Source organism: Meriones unguiculatus, chromosome 10, assembly GCF_030254825.1.
Source record: "Meriones unguiculatus strain TT.TT164.6M chromosome 10, Bangor_MerUng_6.1, whole genome shotgun sequence".
Classification (NCBI taxonomy): domain Eukaryota; kingdom Metazoa; phylum Chordata; class Mammalia; order Rodentia; family Muridae; genus Meriones; species Meriones unguiculatus.
Genome location: NC_083358.1, coordinates 99,724,662 through 99,743,682, shown reverse-complemented (window position 1 = coordinate 99,743,682; position 19,021 = coordinate 99,724,662). Strand labels below are relative to the sequence as shown.

Below are 19,021 nucleotides of genomic sequence, written 5' to 3'. Positions count from 1 at the left end.
AATTCTGTCACCAGTGGAGATGAGATGCTGGGCACCACCTCTTCCATAGCTGAGCCAGGACTTGGTGGGTGGGGACCTTTCGGGTGGAGCCATGGGATCTGAAGCCAGGAGAACGGCAGCATTTCCATTGTTTAGTTCAGGATGAGCTCTGTTGGGACACAGCTGGCCCTACCTCTTCTTTTAAGCTCATCTATAGGTGCCAGGACCTTCAGGCTCTGGCAGCAGGACAAAGGGGGCCACCCTCCCTCCCCAAGCTGTGTGCTAATCTTAAGTGATTGACACTTTTGGACCTGGTTCCAGGAAATGCACCCCCACTCTCAGGAAAACTACAGACCGCTTATCCCTACTTGCTGGGAGCAAATGCCCACATGCCTTCTGAAGGTCCCATTTTAGCTCTAGATGCCTTTGAGAATGATGCGTACAGCCAGTCTCAGGACCTCTGATCCCTTTATAATTTACTTTCAATTGAGATAGCCACAGTCTTTCTCCAGGCTGAGTATCAGAAGGTGGGAGGATGGGGGCTGAGCCATCTGATTCTTCTTCAGCAAAACTGAATCATGTCCCCCAGCCCCCATCATCAGGCCAGGAATATTTATCCATGTTTATATAACCATGGCAACAGGCTTTTTTCTCTATCACTCAGGCCCTTAAAAAGAAAAGAAATAGAAAGGCAGTTTGCTTCTCTGCTGTTGCTTTCTGCTCTTCCCAAAGAAGAACTAACTGTCTCAGAAACAAGGGAAGAAGTAGATATAGAGAGAGAAGAAAAGAGAGAGGTTGAAGAAGAGCGAGCGCCTGCATACTCTTGCATAACTCTAACTTCAGTCTTGGTAATGGCCCAGCATCATGGAAGGACTTCAAGATTTGATGGTGCTTGTGTCCCAAAGTCCTCAGAAGTCATATAGGATTGCACACATCTCTGCTTGATCTGGAAGTCCTCTTGCCATCTCTGTATAGAGATTATGGTTATCAGTTATGTTCCAGCCTTCTCCTCCATCTTCATAGTGGATGGCATGTGTGAAGCCCTTCTTAATGATGTTTTCTTCACCTACACAATGGGATATATATTATTATGTCTTGATTTTTTTCATAAATGGTCATCAGAAGAGAGTTTTGTGAGGCTGGAGAGAAGGCTCAGGAGTTAAGAGCGTCTGCTGCTCTTCCAGAGGACCATCTTCTACTTCTAGCACTTGCAAAGAAGGAAGGGAAGTCACAATCACCTGGAAACACCAGCTTCAGGGCGCAGGGGTAGATTAGTACCTTCTTTTGGCCTTCCAGGGTACCTGCACACATGTGGCACACACATAAATAAAAATAGAACTTTAAAAAGGAAGAGAGGTTTTTTTTTAGTATGACATGGTAGACTCACATAGGTTTAAATGATAAGCAGGAGAAACTGAGGCCCAGGAAAGGGAAAACAGGCGAGTTGTCAATAGTGTCACACACACACACACACACACACACACACACACACACACACACACACCAACCGCGGTGCTACGTTCTTGTCAAGAGATCAGCCTCTTTCTTCTGGCGTCTGAACCGCAGGCAGCACCTTAAATCCCAAGGACGTTCCTGACCAGGTTTCAGAGACGCAGAAAACCGCAGATCTGCATATGTTTACCAAGAGCTCCTTACAACCTACAACCAGCTGCTGTTCTGCAGGCTGGAAGTCGAAGTATGCAAAAAATGGGGCCCTTCCGGGTGCGGAACCCATCTCCTCTCCCTAGGAGGGTCGTGGTGGAGGAGGAATGGAGCAATCGAACCTTGGCGCTGCCCTGACCGGTGGGGAAGACTCCTCGCCCATCAAGAGTGCAGTGGAACTCTTGTTTCAGCCCTCACCCCACCCCACCCCTTCCCCCGCCGCCGGCGGCGCTGGAAACTTCTTGACCAGATTCACAGCACAGTGTTCCGTCTGATTTTGAGAGACGCGTCACTTTGAAGAGGAGTCGGTAGGGAGGCCCCGAAGCGCGGTAGCAGTCACTGGGTTCTGCACGAATCCCCTCCATCTTTTGCAGCGGTGATCTTGGCTCACACCCAATGAATACCCCGGTGCCTGCCTTCTCCCTTGGCGCCTTCTCTTGCGTCCGTCCTTTTGAGACCACCAAAATCTTGCCAGGGGCAAACTTCCCCCTATTAATTATCTTGGAACAACGCATAGCAAATTGCCCTAATTACTCTCGGGCTTTGCCACACCACCCCTGGCGGGCCCAAGTGGTGAGGCTCTCGCTCACCAAGGGCAACTCAAGTCGGGCAAGCGTCCCGGAGGCCCGCTTAGGGAATCCCGAGTGGGGCTAGCTTGCAGAAGCGCCCCCATCTGCTGTGCCCGCAGCCCCGCCCCCTAGGTCCAGTAGAAGTTGGCGGAACTTGGGTGTCAGGGAGATGCCAGAGCATCTTCAATTTTCTTTCCCCTTTTCCAATTCAAGGAGCCCAGCGCCAGGGCGTTCTGGGAAGCGAAAAGGCCTGTTTCTCCACTCCCCGCATACCTTATTGAAAGCAGCTCCCATCACCCCATTTTTAAATCTTTCATTCAAACTCGCTCTCTGTGGCGACCATCCTCATATTTCCTTGTTTGTTTCATAGTTCCTTCTTCCCCCAGATAAAAGGCTGAGACTTTGTCTCTCCTACTTAGTATCTCCAGGTCTACTGCCATGCTCTGGACACAGCAGACCACCACTCGGGCTGAGACCTAGGAGTGGGCTCGGAGGAGATTCAGTGGAGCCGAATTTCCAGGGCCCTCATTAGAAAGGAAAAGGCATCTGAGGGACTGCAGAGAGACGCTTGTTCTTCTCTGAACAGAGTTCAGTTAATATTAAACAACGTGACCCTCCTGCCTGAGCCCCACGCCTAGTCTTCACCCCTAAAAACGTGTTTGTCCCTTGTAATTGATGATGCACTTCACTGGGGTGTGGGGCGGTTGGCAGTCTGAGGTTTCACCGCCCCCACAGTGCCCAAAACCTAACCAAGACCTTTTGCGGGTCCCCGAAAAGTTGGCTGCTGGCTGCTGCAGCACGGGCGACAGACTTACTCTGGTGGCCCGGCTCGGGGCCACTCTTCTCATTGGCCAAAGATACCCCTTACGAGTTCTCATTGGCTGCGGCGCTTTTCCTCCGCCCCTCCCCCGGGCCGCGAGCAGCAGCGGCGGGGGACGCCGCTCTAAGTCCCCGCGCTGGAGCTGAGGTTCAGCTCTGCGCGGCCAGGGGCGCGGAGCGCACCGAGAACCCTACTTTCTCGTGAGCCCGAGCCCGGCAAATGGGCGAATGAGGAAGACAGCGGGGACATGGACTGCTATCTGCGTCGCCTTAAACAGGAGCTGGTAAGTGCGGAGCAGGAGCCTGGGGACAGGAAGGACTGCTCCACCCAGACCTAAGTACCTGGCCTGGGCCCCGCGCGCTCTGTGCATCGGGGGCGGGCGCGGAGAGGAGAGGACGGAGGATGCCAACTGGTAGGCAGAGGTTAGGGCCGTCGCTCAGAGGCAAGAAACTTTGTCAAAGATTTCTGACGAGATAGGAGCAAGTAACAGGGAGTCAGAGCAGCCAGCCAGGCTGAATTTGACAGAACAACCGAAGAAGAAAAGAGGGCACACCCAGAGAGGACAGGCACACAGATGGAGGAAGGCTCAAGTGCCCAGAGTCGCAGGAGCGACAGGCACAGGCAGCGGGCGGGCGCTGATGCTCTGGTGCTGGGCTCTTACAGGGTGCGGACAGAACCTTGCCCTGGGCAGGAGGTCAGCCTGGACCGCTCACTCGTGGGGAGCTGGCACCGTCCGGGGGGGCCCCCCAGCTCTGCTGGGCTTGGCAGAGCTGGCGCGGCTGCGGGGGCAGGCTTGGCCGGCTGTCTGCCCGGGCTTGTCTGCCAGCAGGGAGGGGGGTGGCAGCTGTAATGACGGGGGAGGAGGGGTACTGCCTGGCAGATCGCGGAGCGGGAGTTGTGGAGGCCCGGCCAGATGTCAGGTCTGGGCTTGGGGAGTGTGCTGGGAGTGTGCAGGGCCCCGGGGTGCTGGGTGGCTGAGTGTGAGTATGCTACCCTGGGGAGGGGGGAGTGTGTGAATCACTAAAGAGGGAGAAGTGAGTGTGAAGGGAGGCCAGGTTGATTCTGATTTCTGTGTGTCTGTGTCTTTCTGTCTGTCTGTCTTTCTCTGTGTCTGTCTGTCTGTCTCCCACCCCACCCGCTCACCTTTAGTGTTCCTTTACCACCAGGATTCAGGCAGATAGGTAGGCACATGGGTCTTTTCACAACTCCACCCATCCCTCCTTCATGGAGACTTTCTTAGCTTCCTCCTCTCTCTGCACCTCTCAGTGTCTCTTTCATTTTATCTCTCACGGCAGTAGGCTCTCCTGACTCACTTTGCCCCCTCTTCTTTCCTCTTCTCAGAGCCAGGTCCCTCAGGCACCCAGGTCCACAGCAGACCTGGATCCAGACAGTGCCCAGCTCCAGCCTCTTAAGCTCCCAAGATAGCCTTTCCACACCTGTCTGCAGAGGCTCTGCTCTGCCTGCTGGGCACTGTGCTACCGGCAGGCTTTGGTGGCAGTAGGGTAGAGAAAGGAGTATGAAGGAGCAGGCATTCTCATTGATGCCCCCTGATCAAGACGCCCTGGCACTAGTCTTGTCTGTCCGTGTCTGAGTCTGCTTTTCAGGTGACTGTCCGTCCACTTCTTCATTCCTTCCTCCTGAGCCCTTTCTGTCTGACACTCAGATAGGAAAGTTACTGCCCCCCAAAACACTTCTTTGGTGAGAGTCAAAGCATCCACTGCTGCTGTTCTGTATCACGCCCTGTACCTTGTCAGGTTTCACAGGCATGCCATGCTAGTTCAGGATGGTGGTCCTGGCCCGTAAACATCCCGTGCTCATGCTCCCACTTCATGTGGCCAGTCCCAGGAAGACAAAGATCATTACAGACAATGGCTGAGGACCAAAGCCCATGCTGAGAAAAGAATCTAATAATCCTCTTTGTGCCTGGAACCTGGGACCATGCCACCTACATCAGGATCAGCATCTATAGAGGGTTTGTGGGTGTTCCTGGCATGAGAATGAATTTTCTAAATCTTACTGATTTGCATTTTTATGTCACTCTAGGTGGGAGGTGGTGAGGGGAGGAAGACAGTCTGTCAAGATAATTAAAAAAAAAAATCTGCACTGAGCTAAGTTCCCAGATTTTGATTTGCAAACCCCTACCAAGGTCTTGGGTTCTTGTGCCTGGGAGAAGGAAAGAGAGAGAATAAAGTCACCCCACTCCACATCAGCTTTTATTTGGCCTTTTGTCTGAGCATCTCCAGCCTTTGACTGTCTTGGAGAGGAAGCCAACTGCCTGGCCTGGGGCCCAGAATGACACTCAGTTGGGGGGAGTTCTTCACCCCCGTGGTACTCCACTCCCTCCCTCGTGCCAGCTCACTGAAGAAGAGTCCTAGCAGAGTGATAGACAGAGTATCTGCATCTTGTTCCCTCCTTGACATCTCACCTCAGTGTTTAAGTAGCAAGGCCGAATCTCTGTGCCTCAGTATTCCCAATTGGAGCTAAGAGGAAAACAAAGTGCTTTTAGCCTGGGCCTGAGCTGCCTGTAGATTGAAGTTCACAGAGCTTGGCTGTGGCGGGGATAGGGAACTTTGGGCTTCTTTATACTCTAGGGCTATCGTGAGGCTAGCATTGCATCCATCACATCCAGGCTTTCCCCCTGGAGTTGCTTCACTCCAGACAGCATCTGAACTGCCATCCAAAAGGACTGTATATTTCCTGATTCTTGCCCAGGAACGCCTCATGTAATTCTGATTAAGGTCTATATTTGCTAATTTCATTAAATTCTCTTCAAGAACAGCCTGCGGACACTGTGGGATGAACCTGTTGCAGAAGGTGACCTTAACAGGTTGTGCTTTTGTCCAGGGTGTTCTGTAGTCTCCTTTTTTATCCACTCCCTTCCTTGGCACTGAAATTCAACCAAGAAGAGTTGGTTCAGAAAAAGCAATGGAGCCAAATGGCCAAATTTCCTGAAGCAAAAACAACAACAACAAAACTTGCATTGTGAAAGTGCAAGAGAGAGGCTGAGAGTTCAGAGACCCTGGCTCAATGAAGTTGATCGCCAGAGTGCTGGTCCTTCCTCTTTGCCTACAAGGGGAGGAGGGTTGAGTTTCAGGAATGAAATGTGGCTGAAAAAGTAGCAGCAGCTGACACACTTCTTGGTTGGGGGTGGGGTAGGGGCTGCAATGCCCAGCACTCCCCTTTTCTCTCCAGCTGCCAATGAGGGGCCTGCCTGAACACAGGCCTTGGGACCAGCTGTTCCTAATACATGGCTTCCATGTGGGGTTCCAACAAATGTGTAGACACAGGCACACAGGGGAAGCAGACAGAGGATGCTCATAGACCGTTCCTTGTGAGTTCAGATCAGTTCTGAACAACTGGATGCAAAACACTTGAATGATCAGAACTCCAGAAGTTCAGACAGGCTGGGGAGACTGCCTGGAGGAGGGGGGTGTTCTAGGAGGACATGATGAAATGTCTATCCTAGTTGAGCCCTGGGGAAGCAACCAAGGGACTTCTTTCTCACAGGCTAGGTAAGGTCCTTTCAGGGACCTTGTATTCCCAGCAGCCAATTCTTTAGTCACTAGTGGCTACAAGTTTAGGATGTTCTGGCCTATGACTAAGGAATGGGGCCTAAAGGCAAAATAAGGAGGAAAGAAGGGTGTGGAAAAGTTAGGACTGGAGCTCTCAAGTCTTGAGCAAAACAGCATTTTTTTTTTAAGAACAAAGAAAAGCCTCTGTAAAAACATATCATTCTATGTGTGTGAGCCCCACCTCCTTTTTCTCCCCAGAGGAAGAAAGCGAGCTGAGAGTTTCCGGGTCAGCTAGTCTGGGCTCAGTAGGGATATATGATTTGGGGTCGGGTCAAACCTTGGCTCTGTCTGACCCTGGCATATGGTTTTCCCGTCTTTAGAAGGGATTATTAAAGATACCTACTTCATGTAGCTACTGTGAAGAGTAAATGACAACGTAAGTAAAAGCTGGCTTTGAACCTGAGAGTCCCCTGCTCTTAGACTTCCGAGGACGAGACTGAGGTGTGTGCTAGCAGACCCAGTCTTTGAAAAACTGTGTTAGAGTTAGATAGGCTTGCTGAGTTCATACTGGTTTAAGGCACTGACCAGACACCAGTACTGTGGACACAAATAAAAACAGAACCAGATTTGGTTTTCGGGGAGGGTCTAGTTGTTTAATAGAAAAGATAACATATATGAATGTTGACGTTAAAATACCAGGCCTGGTGCTGAGACTCGCATGGAGCACTTGCCAAGCAGGTGGGAGAGCCTACGTTCAGTCTTCAGTGCTGAAAAAGAAGAGTTCTTACGCCAAACAAATAACACTGTCCAACCCTAGGAAGTTGTATTTTTACTATTGTCTTCTCTTTGTCTCTCATTATTGTGTGTGTGTGAGAGTGTGAGTATGTGTGTTCGCTGTCTTGAGACAGAGTTTCACAACCTGAGTTTACCTAGACTGGCCGAGATTAGAGTGTGGGCCATTGTGCCCAGCTTTAGTCTCATTTCGAGATCAAGAAAATAGAGACTGGACAAGGTCTTAGGAGACGTGGCCAAGGTCATAGAGATGGTAAGTGATGAGGGTTGGATTCAGATCTAGACAGACGAATACAGAGCTGCTGTTCCTACCTACTCGATGGGATATGCAGAGATGTGCAGAGATGGGGAGTATTCGCTCTGTAAGGGTCATGGCTCGGGGCTCTGAGATAGAAGAAGCAACCTCCAGCTATGTGATGCAAGTGTTCTGTAGTGGAGACACAGCACATGCATGAGACCCGGGGACACCAATGGGGACCTACACAAGGGTAAACAGCATTCCAGGCACATAATGAAACATAGGCAGGTGACACAGAGGCCGAGGTCATGTGGATGTCTGAAGACCCAACTTGAGTTTGCTGGACCACAGACTAAACACAGGGAAAGAGCAGGTGACAGGCTGAAATGGAGGCCTTGAGTGTCATGCTAAAGACTGACTTTTCCTTCTTTGCACTGAAGCGCAGCATGCTCACAGGTATTATATCCTGAGACCTGGGATGTGGGGTGAGAGGGCAAGAAGCAAATGAGGAAGGAACATGAATTTGAAGAGGTCAGGAAAGAGAGTATGATGATCTGAACTGAAGGAAGAAAAGCAGGGGACTTCTTCAGGTTTCTTAGTTGACTGCAGGAGAGAGGGGCTAATGTTGTCAAAGGAAAGAGGGCTGGCTAGGGCTCAGAGGCTGGCCTTCCAGAGCAGGCAATACTGGGCCTCTCTCCCCATCTGCCTCTTGCCTGACCATGTGACCCCAAGAGATGGTTCACTTGGGAAAGTAGGCTCATCATTTCTCACCCTTCACTTCCTCCTGTCTTTACCCTCCCCCCTCCTGCAGCTCTTGGCAGCGTTTCCATGTTACCTTCCTGTTGAAAGTTCGAGCCAAGAGTCAAGAAGGTCCCTATTCACTGAGCTGGAGAATGGGTCACTTGGCAAAAGTGGGGCTTTTCCCATTTCCGGCCCAGAACCTCCTCCTGGCTTCCCCAGGGGTTGAAAGGAACTGTGTGGAGATTTTGTGAGTAATGGGGTGGGGAAGGGAGGCAGGGCACACTGCCAAGTCCATGGGCAAAGCTGAGCCTGTGTCAAAGGATTCCGGCTGAGCTCCGAGAGGGCGTGAGATGGATGGAAGGAGGGCACAGCTGCGGGATCAGTCAGGGGCCCGAGGCAGGACTTGGGAAAAGAGCCGAGGATGTCGGCATCTCCTAATGCCTCTCCTCCCACGCCACAAAGGGCCCAGCCAGTGCTGGTGGGAGGGTCTGTCCATAGACAGCTGACCCCAGGGCTCCTTCCTGCTCCACGACTCAAGATGGAGGGATCTGCTGAGCAGTGGCAGGCAGTTGATCTTTTCTCTTAGGAGCCCTCAGTGGGAAGGGACAGAACTGGGGCTTGCAGGCCTTCAGACTGTAGTTTCCCACTCTTCCTCCTCATCTGATGGCAACTCCTTCTTCCACCTCCTATTGACTGGCCTGGCTTCCCACAGCACTCCATGAAACTAAGTGGTCCATGATATCAATGGGGCCCACTGGCCTACAGGAAGGATCCCAGTCTTGGGATCACTGTTCTCATACCAAAAAGCCTCCCAAGAGTCATGGTGCATGTATACTTATAGCTACCACCTGTTGATGGCTTGTGCTATACTTTTCATGAGAATTCCTTTATAAGCACATCAGTTACAAATAACATTAATAGACTTAAGTAAAACATAAAATAGGAGTTTAAATCACTTCATGATACAGCGACTATAGTGAAGGATTGAAAAAGAATGTTAGGTAGTGGTGGCTCTAGAAGAGATGATTTGAGGGTATTCTTAACTTCCTGATCCATCAAGGGCTTCTTTCTCCTGTGTAGCCAGCCACCCAGAGCAATAGTGGTGCTCAGCGATGCAAAGGAAGGGGCACATAACCCACACAGGAGGGTTGAAATGTCAACCCTCTTACAGCTCTGAGGTACTAGGCCATCACCAGTTCGCAACCTAAAGAACACAGGTGAATTGGCCCAATGATAAGTGCCAAGTTTATCAGTTAGGATCCCATCAGGGTCCCCAGGCTATAGCATGGGACTCTTCACCACACCAGGAAGGCTGGAATAGATTGCAGCTAGAGAGACTAAAATTTGATATGCAGAAAATATATAGAATAAAAATTTGAATCCTAAGCAAGGCAGGAGGTAAGCGATGAACTGGGGGTGATATGACAGCAAAGATTGGGGTGAGGAAACCTTTGACACCTTTCTCAAGGAGATTCCATTAGGATATGCTTAAGGACTTTGCATTTGATAGTATATAGCTGCAAGGGAGGCAGGGCTGTTGGATCCATATCTTCCCAGATGAGAACCAATCAGATCATCTTAGGATATCACCAGTTTAGTCCTAAGAGCAAGTAGGACATGACTTGATCCTTGCAGCTCTGAGATACAAAGAGGCCTCCAGCATGGAGATTGGTACTCAGAACTATTTATTTCTGGCTGTCTAAGCTAACCCCGTTCCTTTGCTCCCACCTCACACTGCTCCCTTCCTCCCCCTTTCATCCTAAGACAAGAAAAGCCCTGGGATCCCAGATGGTCCCACGCTCTGAGTGAAGGGAGCAGCACAGCCTCTGGCTCTTTCTCCATGGATGACATCAGTCCCTTGGGGTTGGTGGGAAATGTCCTCTTGGCTCCCCTCACAGTCGTGGCCCAGAGGATGCTCCTGTTTCCACCGCCCCTGGCCCTCCCAGCTTCCCACAGCTTCCCTCTCATAGCTGCCTTCCCTTTAGTGTCAGCATGTCCTCTGCTCAAGGCTGGACTTCTGGAAGTCAGTGTGAGTGGTCAGGAGGAAGCTAGAGCTTCCTCTTCCTCCCTTCCTCTGCCTGGGTAAGGCAGGGCTGGACAAAAGAGGTGTTCTCCTTGGTCAGACCATATATGACACATGGAACCCTGTCATTCACCAAAGAAGAAGGAGAAATATTTTGAAAGCACACTGGAAGTCTTACAGCCAGTCTGCATTTGATTTTTTTTTTTTTTTTTTTTTAGGCCATGCAGGTAAAACTATTACCTCATCTAATCTGCATAGTAGCTATTGAGGCAGGTACTATTATTCCCATTTTAAAGAATTGAGAATGAGAGCTGGCAATGAACTTCAGTTGTTTGAATACCTGTGTACTACAAAGTCCTCGATTTGATTCCCAGCACTGCATAAAACTGGGCATGGAGGGTGTGCCTATAATCCCAGCACTTGGGAGGGGGAAGCAGGAGGATGAGATTTTCAAGACCATCTCCAGTGAATCTGAGGCCAAAGGAGAAACTGAGCTGGGTGTGGTAGCTCATCCATATAATGTCATCACTTGGAAGGCTACAGCAGAAGAATTATGAATTTGAAGCCAAGATGGGCTACATAGCAAGATTCTATAGAAAATACAATCAATCAACAAACAACAACATTCCATAGGGGAAAAAATGCAGCCACTAAATGACAGATTTGGATTTGAACCTTGTTCCTTTCATTTCTAGAACCCAAGCTTTGAACCAAGAGAGAATATTGCAATATGGATACAATTCCCGCCCCTGTTTTCATAAAAAGGAGCCTCTGTCTAATGGACAACCCTGGATTCATACATTCCCACACGCATTCGTTCTTACTGGAAAACCATACAAATGTCAGCATTATTTCTTATGTATTTTTCCACTCTGGAGGAGACTGAATAGGGTCATTTCATTCCTCCCACTACCTCTGGCCTGACTGTGTCCCTCCTTCTTAATGAAAACCTACCAGCTTAGATTCTTTGTTGCTTGGTGAACTGAAACCTTGGGAAATGGACCTGGCTCTCTCTCTCTTTCTAGCAGGAGACTTCAGGTAGCAAACAATTTAGAGGGATGATGTGGAGAAGAGAGTCAGAAGTCCCATATACGGCTTAGGAGTGCCTTGCAAAGTGTCAGGAGGTTTCTGGGGTGATACAGTGACGGGCAGATCTCAGTCTCTACCTTTAAACAGTAGCTACTCAATAAATATTTCATGAGCAACTGGAGCATTTAAACCATGAAAGACATTGGTCCACTACAGAAGTAGTACTTTGGGGACATGTACCTCACGGATCTAAGAGGATGCCGTGAGAGGAGCCCGGTGGGGATATGTCTGGGACATGGATAAGGATTCCAGGAATTACAGTTTCAAGCATGGGTCTTGCCTAGAGGTCATGTTAGTCTGGAGACTCACTATAATTGAACTACGAGTGAGGTGACGGGATGGAGATAGGCATCCGGAGGAGAGGCGGGTACTCATGGGTCTGGAGCCTGGAAGTCTGGAGGAGGCTTCTGCAGCGTTTCCCAGCATGGAAGGAAATAAGCAGGATATCCGGGGGAAGAGGATTCCAACCCAGTATAGGGATAAGTTAGACAGGAACCCAGTGACTGAACAGAGATTCCAGGTGAAAAGGAGTACATTGGAGAGTGGGGATGAATGGGGCAATTGGAGGGAAAACAAAACAAAACAATTTGTCAGGAAGGAACTGAGCTGGGTTTGCATCCGAGAGCCTCTAGCTCCATTCTGTGTTATATACCAGCAGTACCTGGGCTTACGTGAAAGGAAGGGGTCAGGAGAAGGCCTACCAATGGCAGGCACAGCTACTCTATGAGTTCTGTGTCTCCTGCTACTGCTGCACCACCACCCCTGCCCTTCAAATGGCACACACATGCCCCAGCAAAATCCCATGGCTGTCAGCTCTTCCCCTGTCTCAGGAAAGTGCGCAGAGCAAGGGCAATCTCTGCAGCCCAGCAAAGGCCTCCTGGCCCTCGGGGGCTGACAGTCCTCCACTGACCTTTAGTGCTGCTGGCTCAAGGGAGCTTGGACAGATCTCTCCCTACCAGGCCAGAGTTGGCACGAGTTTTAATCTAGAAGCCAGAGAGGGCCAGCTGACAGCCCACACTGTAGCACTTCTGTGTCCCCCACTATTTTAGCCCCCCACCCCCCATGCCTTGGGCTTAGGTCTGGGCATTAAGACAAGCCTGGGAGGTAAGATGATCCCATGGGTCTCTGGGGGGCTTAAAAACAGATGGTTCCCGAACAGAGGCTTGCAGTGAGTAACTTGATCAGGATGTGGGGAGGGAGCTGGCAGGTCTAAGGCAGCTTGGCTACAGGGGCTAGGAACTCTGTGAATGTTATCAGAGGCCTCTCCTCCCCAGCCTCCAAGCGGGGCCCTCACCCAAGTCAAGTCAGTCTCTCAGCCCCTTCCAGATGGCACCTAGGACATGGGGTTAGGGGAACCGGCCCCAGAATCCCTGATTTTGGCATGGGATTCAGATCCAGCAAGGCTGAGAAGGCAAAAAGAATGCTGGAGCCCAGCATAAGGGAACAGGTGCTTGGGGAGGGGACTGGGCAGGGCTGGGGCAGGGCTGGGCAGGGGCTTCTGGCACAAAAGAGTTCCATGGACTCTCTCCTGACCAGTCATATGTGAAGAACAGTTAGAAGAAGCCCCAGGCCTACCCTTTCTCTCTAGTGTCCCTTTCCCTCCCCCTCTCTACTGTTCCATAGAGGACACAGTAGCCTTCAGCTCTGGCCCTGTTGCCCAGCCATCTGCAGGCAATGGTAGCTCATTGAGACAGGCCTGGGCTTGAGTCCTGGCTCTCTGAGCTGCATAGATTCAGGTCCCTGACTTCCCTCCTGCTGCAGCTTGCTTACTTGATGAAGTGAGAATAGCAACCCCCCCAGAGCTTACAGAAGTTGAATGAGATGAGACGCCTGCTGTAGTACAGATCCTGTTACATAGTAAATACTCTTACACGTGTATTGCCGCCCTTATTCACCAGGGAGCAATGACACAGAGAGGACAAGCATGGCTACTATCATTCTTTCTTTCTTTATTTTTTTTATTTTATGTGCATGAGTGGTTTGCCTGTGTAGGTCTATGTACCACATGAAAGTAGTGCCTGAGGAAGCCAGAAGAAAGCATCAGATTCCCAAGAACTGGAGTTACATGTGGTTTTGAGCTGCCATGTGGGTACTGGGAATTGGACCTGGCTCCTCTGGGAGAGCAGCAAGTGCTTTTAACGTCTAAGCCTCTCTAGTCATGCTGGTACCACTTTGTACACCTTCAGACTAAACTGAGCTCCATCTTTTGTTACCTAATCATTATGGGCCTCAGTTTCCTTAACTTTCAGATGGAAGCAATAATAGTCATAATCTCAAAGAGCAGTTGACAGGATTAAAATAGGGTAATTTATTATCATATATTTTAATATATGTATATATAAATATATATATTTATATGCATGTCTACACACACACAAACCAACTAACCAACCAAACACATAAAATGCCGGTCCTCAACTTAATGATTTTTGGACAAAGCATACCCATGAAGCCATTCTAGGTTTCTCCATTTCTTTGTTTAAGACAGTCTCACTCTATGGCTCAGGCTTGTCTGGAACATACTACATATCTCAGGCTTTCCTTGATCTCAAAGTAATTCCCTGCCTCAACTCCTTTATGCTGTACTTCCAAGCTAGTACTGGGAATACAAGTATGAGCTATCGTGGCTGGCTAACTATTCTGTTTTTGGTCTTTTGCTTCCTCACCCCCCGCAAAGTGTGTGTGTGTGTGTGTGTGTGTGTGTGTGTGTGTTTGTAGATGCATTCATTCAGTGCAATTATCATGCAATAGAATTTGTATAGGTTTTCTATCTGTAGGTTAATAGAAGTTCTGAGCGCTTTGATGTAGGTTAGGCCAACCTGTGATGTTTGGTGACTTAGATGTATTGAATACATTTTTAACTCAATGGTAATTTCAGTGTACTGTTGGTTTAGCATGTGGCAGAACATCTGAACAGCTTCTAGGACAGTGCCTGTCTTGGTTAGTTCAGTGCTGTCAATGCTATTTCTCTTATCTAGCCGTAGCAGGGCTCAGATTCCTCCTCTCAGGACAGGTCTGCCCTGTAGCAGACTGTACAGATGAAGTTCTAATGGCAGGCTTGGAAGACCCTGGAAGAGTATATTCAGAGGTTGCAGGTTGAGGTTCAAGGCTGTTGTTGAGTAAGCCTCCCTGTAGCCCCAGCACTCATGCCCCGTGTTTTCTCTCTTTGCAGATGTCCATGAAGGAGGTGGGGGATGGCTTACAGGATCAGATGAACTGTATGATGGGCGCACTGCAAGAACTGAAGCTCCTACAGGTGCAGACGGCACTGGAACAGCTGGAGATCTCTGGAGACGCGCCTGCCTTCAGCTGCCCTGAGAGCTCACAGAATCAGCCTGAGTGCCCTTGCTGGCAGGGTAGTAGACGTCCTGCTGCGCCCACGGCCTGTCCCTCTTCCAGCCAGCCTTCTTTTGACAGCAGCCCCAAGTTTCCATGCCATAGGAGTGTCTGTGGGAAGGAGCTGGCTGCCCTTCCCAAGACACAGCTGCTGGAGCATCAAAGCTGTACCCAACAGGGGGTAGAGTGGGTGGAACCAGATGACTGGACCTCCACATTGATGTCACGGGGCAGAAATCGACAGCCTCTGGTGTTGGGGGACAATGTTTTTGCAGACCTGGTGGGCAACTGGCTAGACTTACCAGAACTGGAAAAGGGTGGGGAGAAGGGTGAGAATGGGGGACCCAGTGAACCCAAAGGAGAAAAAGGCCAGTCCAGGGAGCTGGGTCGCAAGTTTGCCCTAACAGCCAACATTTTTAGGAAGTTCTTGCGTAGTGTGCGGCCTGACCGAGACCGGCTGCTCAAGGAGAAGCCAGGCTGGATGACTCCCATGGTCTCTGAGTCACGAGCAGGACGCTCTCAGAAAGTCAAGAAGAGGAGCCTTTCCAAGGGCTCTGGACGGTTCCCTTTCTCAAGCACAGGAGAGCCCAGACACATTGAAACCCCTGCCACAAGCAGCCCCAAGGCCTTAGAACCCTCCCGTGGGGGCTTTGACATTAACACAGCGGTTTGGGTCTGAATTCAAGAGATACTCATGAACATAAAAGGCGTTCTCATGCTGGTCCCTGGGGAAAAGAGGGCAGAGTGCACCGTCTTCAGGCCAGATGCGAGTAACCATCCTCAGGAAGGAAGGAAAGCAGAGATCTTAGCCAGATCTCACTAGAGTAGTGGGGTGAGGCTGTCACAGGGCAGGCTGAGCTGAGAGAATGTATTTATGTGCATGTGGGCACACGTGTATGTGTGTGTGTGTGTGTGTGTGTGTGTGTGTGTGTGTGTATGGTGTTGTTGTTGTTTGAGGCTGGATGTGACAATAGTTGGGAGAGGCAGGCGATGAGTCCAGGGCAAGTCTGTGACATTCCTCTATTATGTTCCCTAGACCTCATTCGAACATTCTATATGAAATAAGGCATTGACCCCTCAGGTTTCCCAGAGTAACTCCCAATAAAGGCCTGTCTCAGGGGCCCCCAACTATTTTAATGGTCTGCTTCCCTGACGAGACACTGCTACAGGCAGGGGGTTTTGAAGGGTCGTTCTCCCAGAATGGAGCTCCAGAAAGAGGGAAATCCCTACTCACAGCCCTTTCTAGGTTCAAGATTCCAGCCCACAGGTGGGTGCTGGGGAAAAGACTGAACAAGCGGAAAGGTGTGTATTGTATGAGGAGGAAGCCCTAGAGGCTCCCATATCTCCCACAAAGTGCAGAGGATGGGTGATGTGCCTTCACCCACGTGCTGTCTCCTGAGTCCAAGTAGGCATGCCCCACCAAATGAAGCAGCGGTCTCCAAGAACACACAGCTCCCAGGAGGCAAAACACGTCAGGCCAACCTTGGGGTTACTGCTGGACCCTGGAGTCACACACTGCCTGGCCCAGCAGTGAGACACCATCCTGGCCCCTCTTGCCCCTTAATGCTCCTGCAGGGCAGCAGATGCACGGAGTGATCCCAGAAACAACCCCCACACATTTAGAAAAATGTCCAGACCTTGTGGTCACCCAGGGAACCGGATGCGTCAGGCCTCATCTGTCCTTATCACCCTGAAAGTCAATAGGGGATCCTCAAGGTGGGGTCCATGCCAGGCATGTTGTGTAGTGAGCAGACATGCAACACCAGGGCAGCCTAGGGCCATAGAGGATCCACCTCAGTCACCCTCTCCTTCAGGCGAGAACAAAGTAGGCCCCTGTTCAGGTGCAGCCACCCTGGAGGAAGCCTTAGCTCCGCCCTCCCTCCCTGCAGACCCAGCTCAGCTTGATGGGGTGTGACAACTGCAATTAGCAGCAAGCCGCCTGCTGCCCCCAGCGCATTAAGAGCAAATTGGAGAAGAAAAATAACAAGAGAAGCTCTTCTGCCTGCAGCCTGGACCCCAGGGGACCCAAGTGGAGGGACTGAGTGGGGGGATGGGGGATGAGGAGCTAAGAGCAGAAGGGAGGGTCACCTGCAAGTTCCCATGAGTTAAATGATTTTTTTTTTTAAGTGAGGAAAGGGTTTTGTTTTTGATCTGTCACGTTTTTGCCAGGCAATGTGCCCATCTCTTTCAGACCTAGAATGACCTGGAATTATTTTCCCCGATAAATCAACAGGGTCAAAGGGACATGGCATACAAGCTGCCCATATCAGGCTGCCAACAAAGGAAAGCAGCTCCCAGTTTGGCTCCCTGGGCACCAGGCCTATCTACCTTGGCCTGGAGTTTTGTCAGCTGGGCTCATGCTTTCTGGCCACGCAGGGTCCCTTTCCATCCCCTGAATTTCTGTCTCTGGTTGAAGGAGGAAAACTGTGGCTGCCTTTGGTAGCTGCTGGGCAATGTCTGTGGAGAAGGATCATGTGAAAGACTAATACCCCGATTGCTGAAAGGTTGGCACACTCAAAAAATGGACTAAGGCTGCATAGGAAGCCAAGTCACCTCTTCCCCATCCACGTGCAACTGATTTGTTTTGTGGACTAGCCATAATTCATATCGTTTAAATCAACTAACACGTCAGACTCCTGCCTGGTTCATTGTAACCGAAGGTGGGAACTCATCCATGGAAGAGGACCCAGTTGCTGACCTCCAAGGCTACCAAAGAACACCAAGAAAGGTGTTCCCGGCCAGAAAAGAGTCAATGGACCAAAGCAAAACAATTAGGAAGTAATTTTGGCATCCAAGATAATCCACAGGTTCTGGGCACCTTTGCTTTTATTTTTCTTATTTCCTCTTTGCTGTGCCTGGGAAATGGTTGCCAATTTTATGAGAATAGGTTCAGAGAAGTTAACCCCTTCAAGCTCACACAGTTACAAAGCTGGGATTGAAACAGTCTGTAATTGACTTCCAATCTTGTGTTCATGTTACCTGGCAAACTGTCCATCTCTGCTCCCTATCCAGATCAAGAATAACATTTGGTTCTCTGAGATTACTCATGTGTCTTCATGATTGAGAAGTGGCACTCTCATTTTCGATTGGAGGAATTTTGCCTGAGTCGGGAAGGTGCTGATACAATGTCCCAACTACTATGTCATGCTTTGGTGAAAGATTATGGTGACCCAGCCTCATGTAGCTTTTACTTTTCTGTCTACCCGTGGCTCCTGCTGAGACAGCGATGGAGAGTGCACTGCTGAAGTGGAATGGACAAGGAATGCCTCTGGCCTTAGATAGAGTGCAGGGCAACATGTGTTGGGAGGAGAGAGGGAAAGTAGACAGAGAGAAACTGACAGCTTAATTCTGCCTCTTGGGCTCATTTTATGGTTAATTAGGACATGCAAATGAACTGGAAGCTCTTATAGTATCCTTTCTGGCATGGAGGCCTGGCCTACATCTGGCCTAATTTCTTGCCAGGCCTCTGGTCGCCCTAGGCATCTTCTCGGGGCTCCACCTGCCTCTTTGTCTGTGGTCAGTCTGTGGATATTTTCCAACTGCAGCATCCACTGGAAGATCCCCTCCCTGGTTGGTAGAGCCTGGCAGATCTCTTTGTTTCCTCTTTACAGGCATGCGGGCCTGGAACCTCTCTTTCTTCTCTCCTCCATGCTCTTCTGTAGTTTACCATTGGAGTGATCTCTAACCCAAACTAATCTTGAGGAACAGATTCTTGGCTCAACTCTGTCCACCATCCACACCTTCTCTCAAGAGGCTCCATAGAAGGGGGTCCTGCCATTCTCAAGTCACCCTAACATTCTCTGCAGGATAAAATCAGGAGCCTGTCTGGGGAGCTGTGGCCTGGCTGCAGCTTCCCTGCAGAAGTGACTGTTCAGTTCATCTCAGGTGACCTCGCCAACCAGGGCAGTTGGGTGTTTGTGCCAGCACCAGGTATTTCTATGAGTTCCTGATCTGGAGTCAGATAGGAATCAAGAGCCAGGCCTGTCACTGTGTGAGTCTGTGCTTGTGGCATGACCTGTTGAAGGCTCCTCTGCTCCTTTATGAAGCAGGCATGATTGCAGGACTGCTCTCACAATGCACCAGGGATGGAGAGCTTTGATCCCAACACACAGCTTCCACGGAAATGGCACCAGTCATCCATCTCCTGCCTAACCATGAACTCCAACGGACAATGCTGAAAATAAACAGCGCTTTCTCTGAGCCCTGGTGTTGTGATAAAAAGTACACATTTTTTATCACCAGATTGCGGCAAGGATTAGA

At 50.2% G+C, this 19,021-nt stretch overlaps 1 protein-coding gene across 2 annotated transcripts; it reads left to right on the top strand.

Moving 5' to 3' along the window:
- Positions 1–3,125: 3,125 nt before the first annotated feature.
- Inka2 (inka box actin regulator 2) lies at positions 3,126–18,866 on the top strand. 2 transcript variants are annotated; one of them, XM_060392930.1, is made up of 3 exons: positions 3,137–3,313; positions 8,384–8,560; positions 14,598–18,866. In XM_060392930.1, exon 3 carries the CDS (start codon positions 14,598–14,600, stop codon positions 15,438–15,440), a length of 843 nt encoding a protein of 280 aa, XP_060248913.1. In that variant the 5' UTR covers positions 3,137–3,313; positions 8,384–8,560; the 3' UTR covers positions 15,441–18,866. The 2 variants fall into 2 exon arrangements, with proteins under 2 accessions (XP_021494462.1, XP_060248913.1); XM_021638787.2 differs by lacking the exon at positions 8,384–8,560 and having other exon boundaries at positions 3,126–3,313.
- Positions 18,867–19,021: the final 155 nt, after the last annotated feature.

Coding starts and splice junctions, on each gene's coding strand:
- Inka2 (XM_021638787.2), top strand. CDS start 3,278: ATGGACTGCTATCTGCGTCGCCTTAAACAGGAGCTG. Junction 3,314..14,597: donor GTCGCCTTAAACAGGAGCTG/GTAAGTGCGGAG, acceptor CTCTCTTTGCAG/ATGTCCATGAAGGAGGTGGG.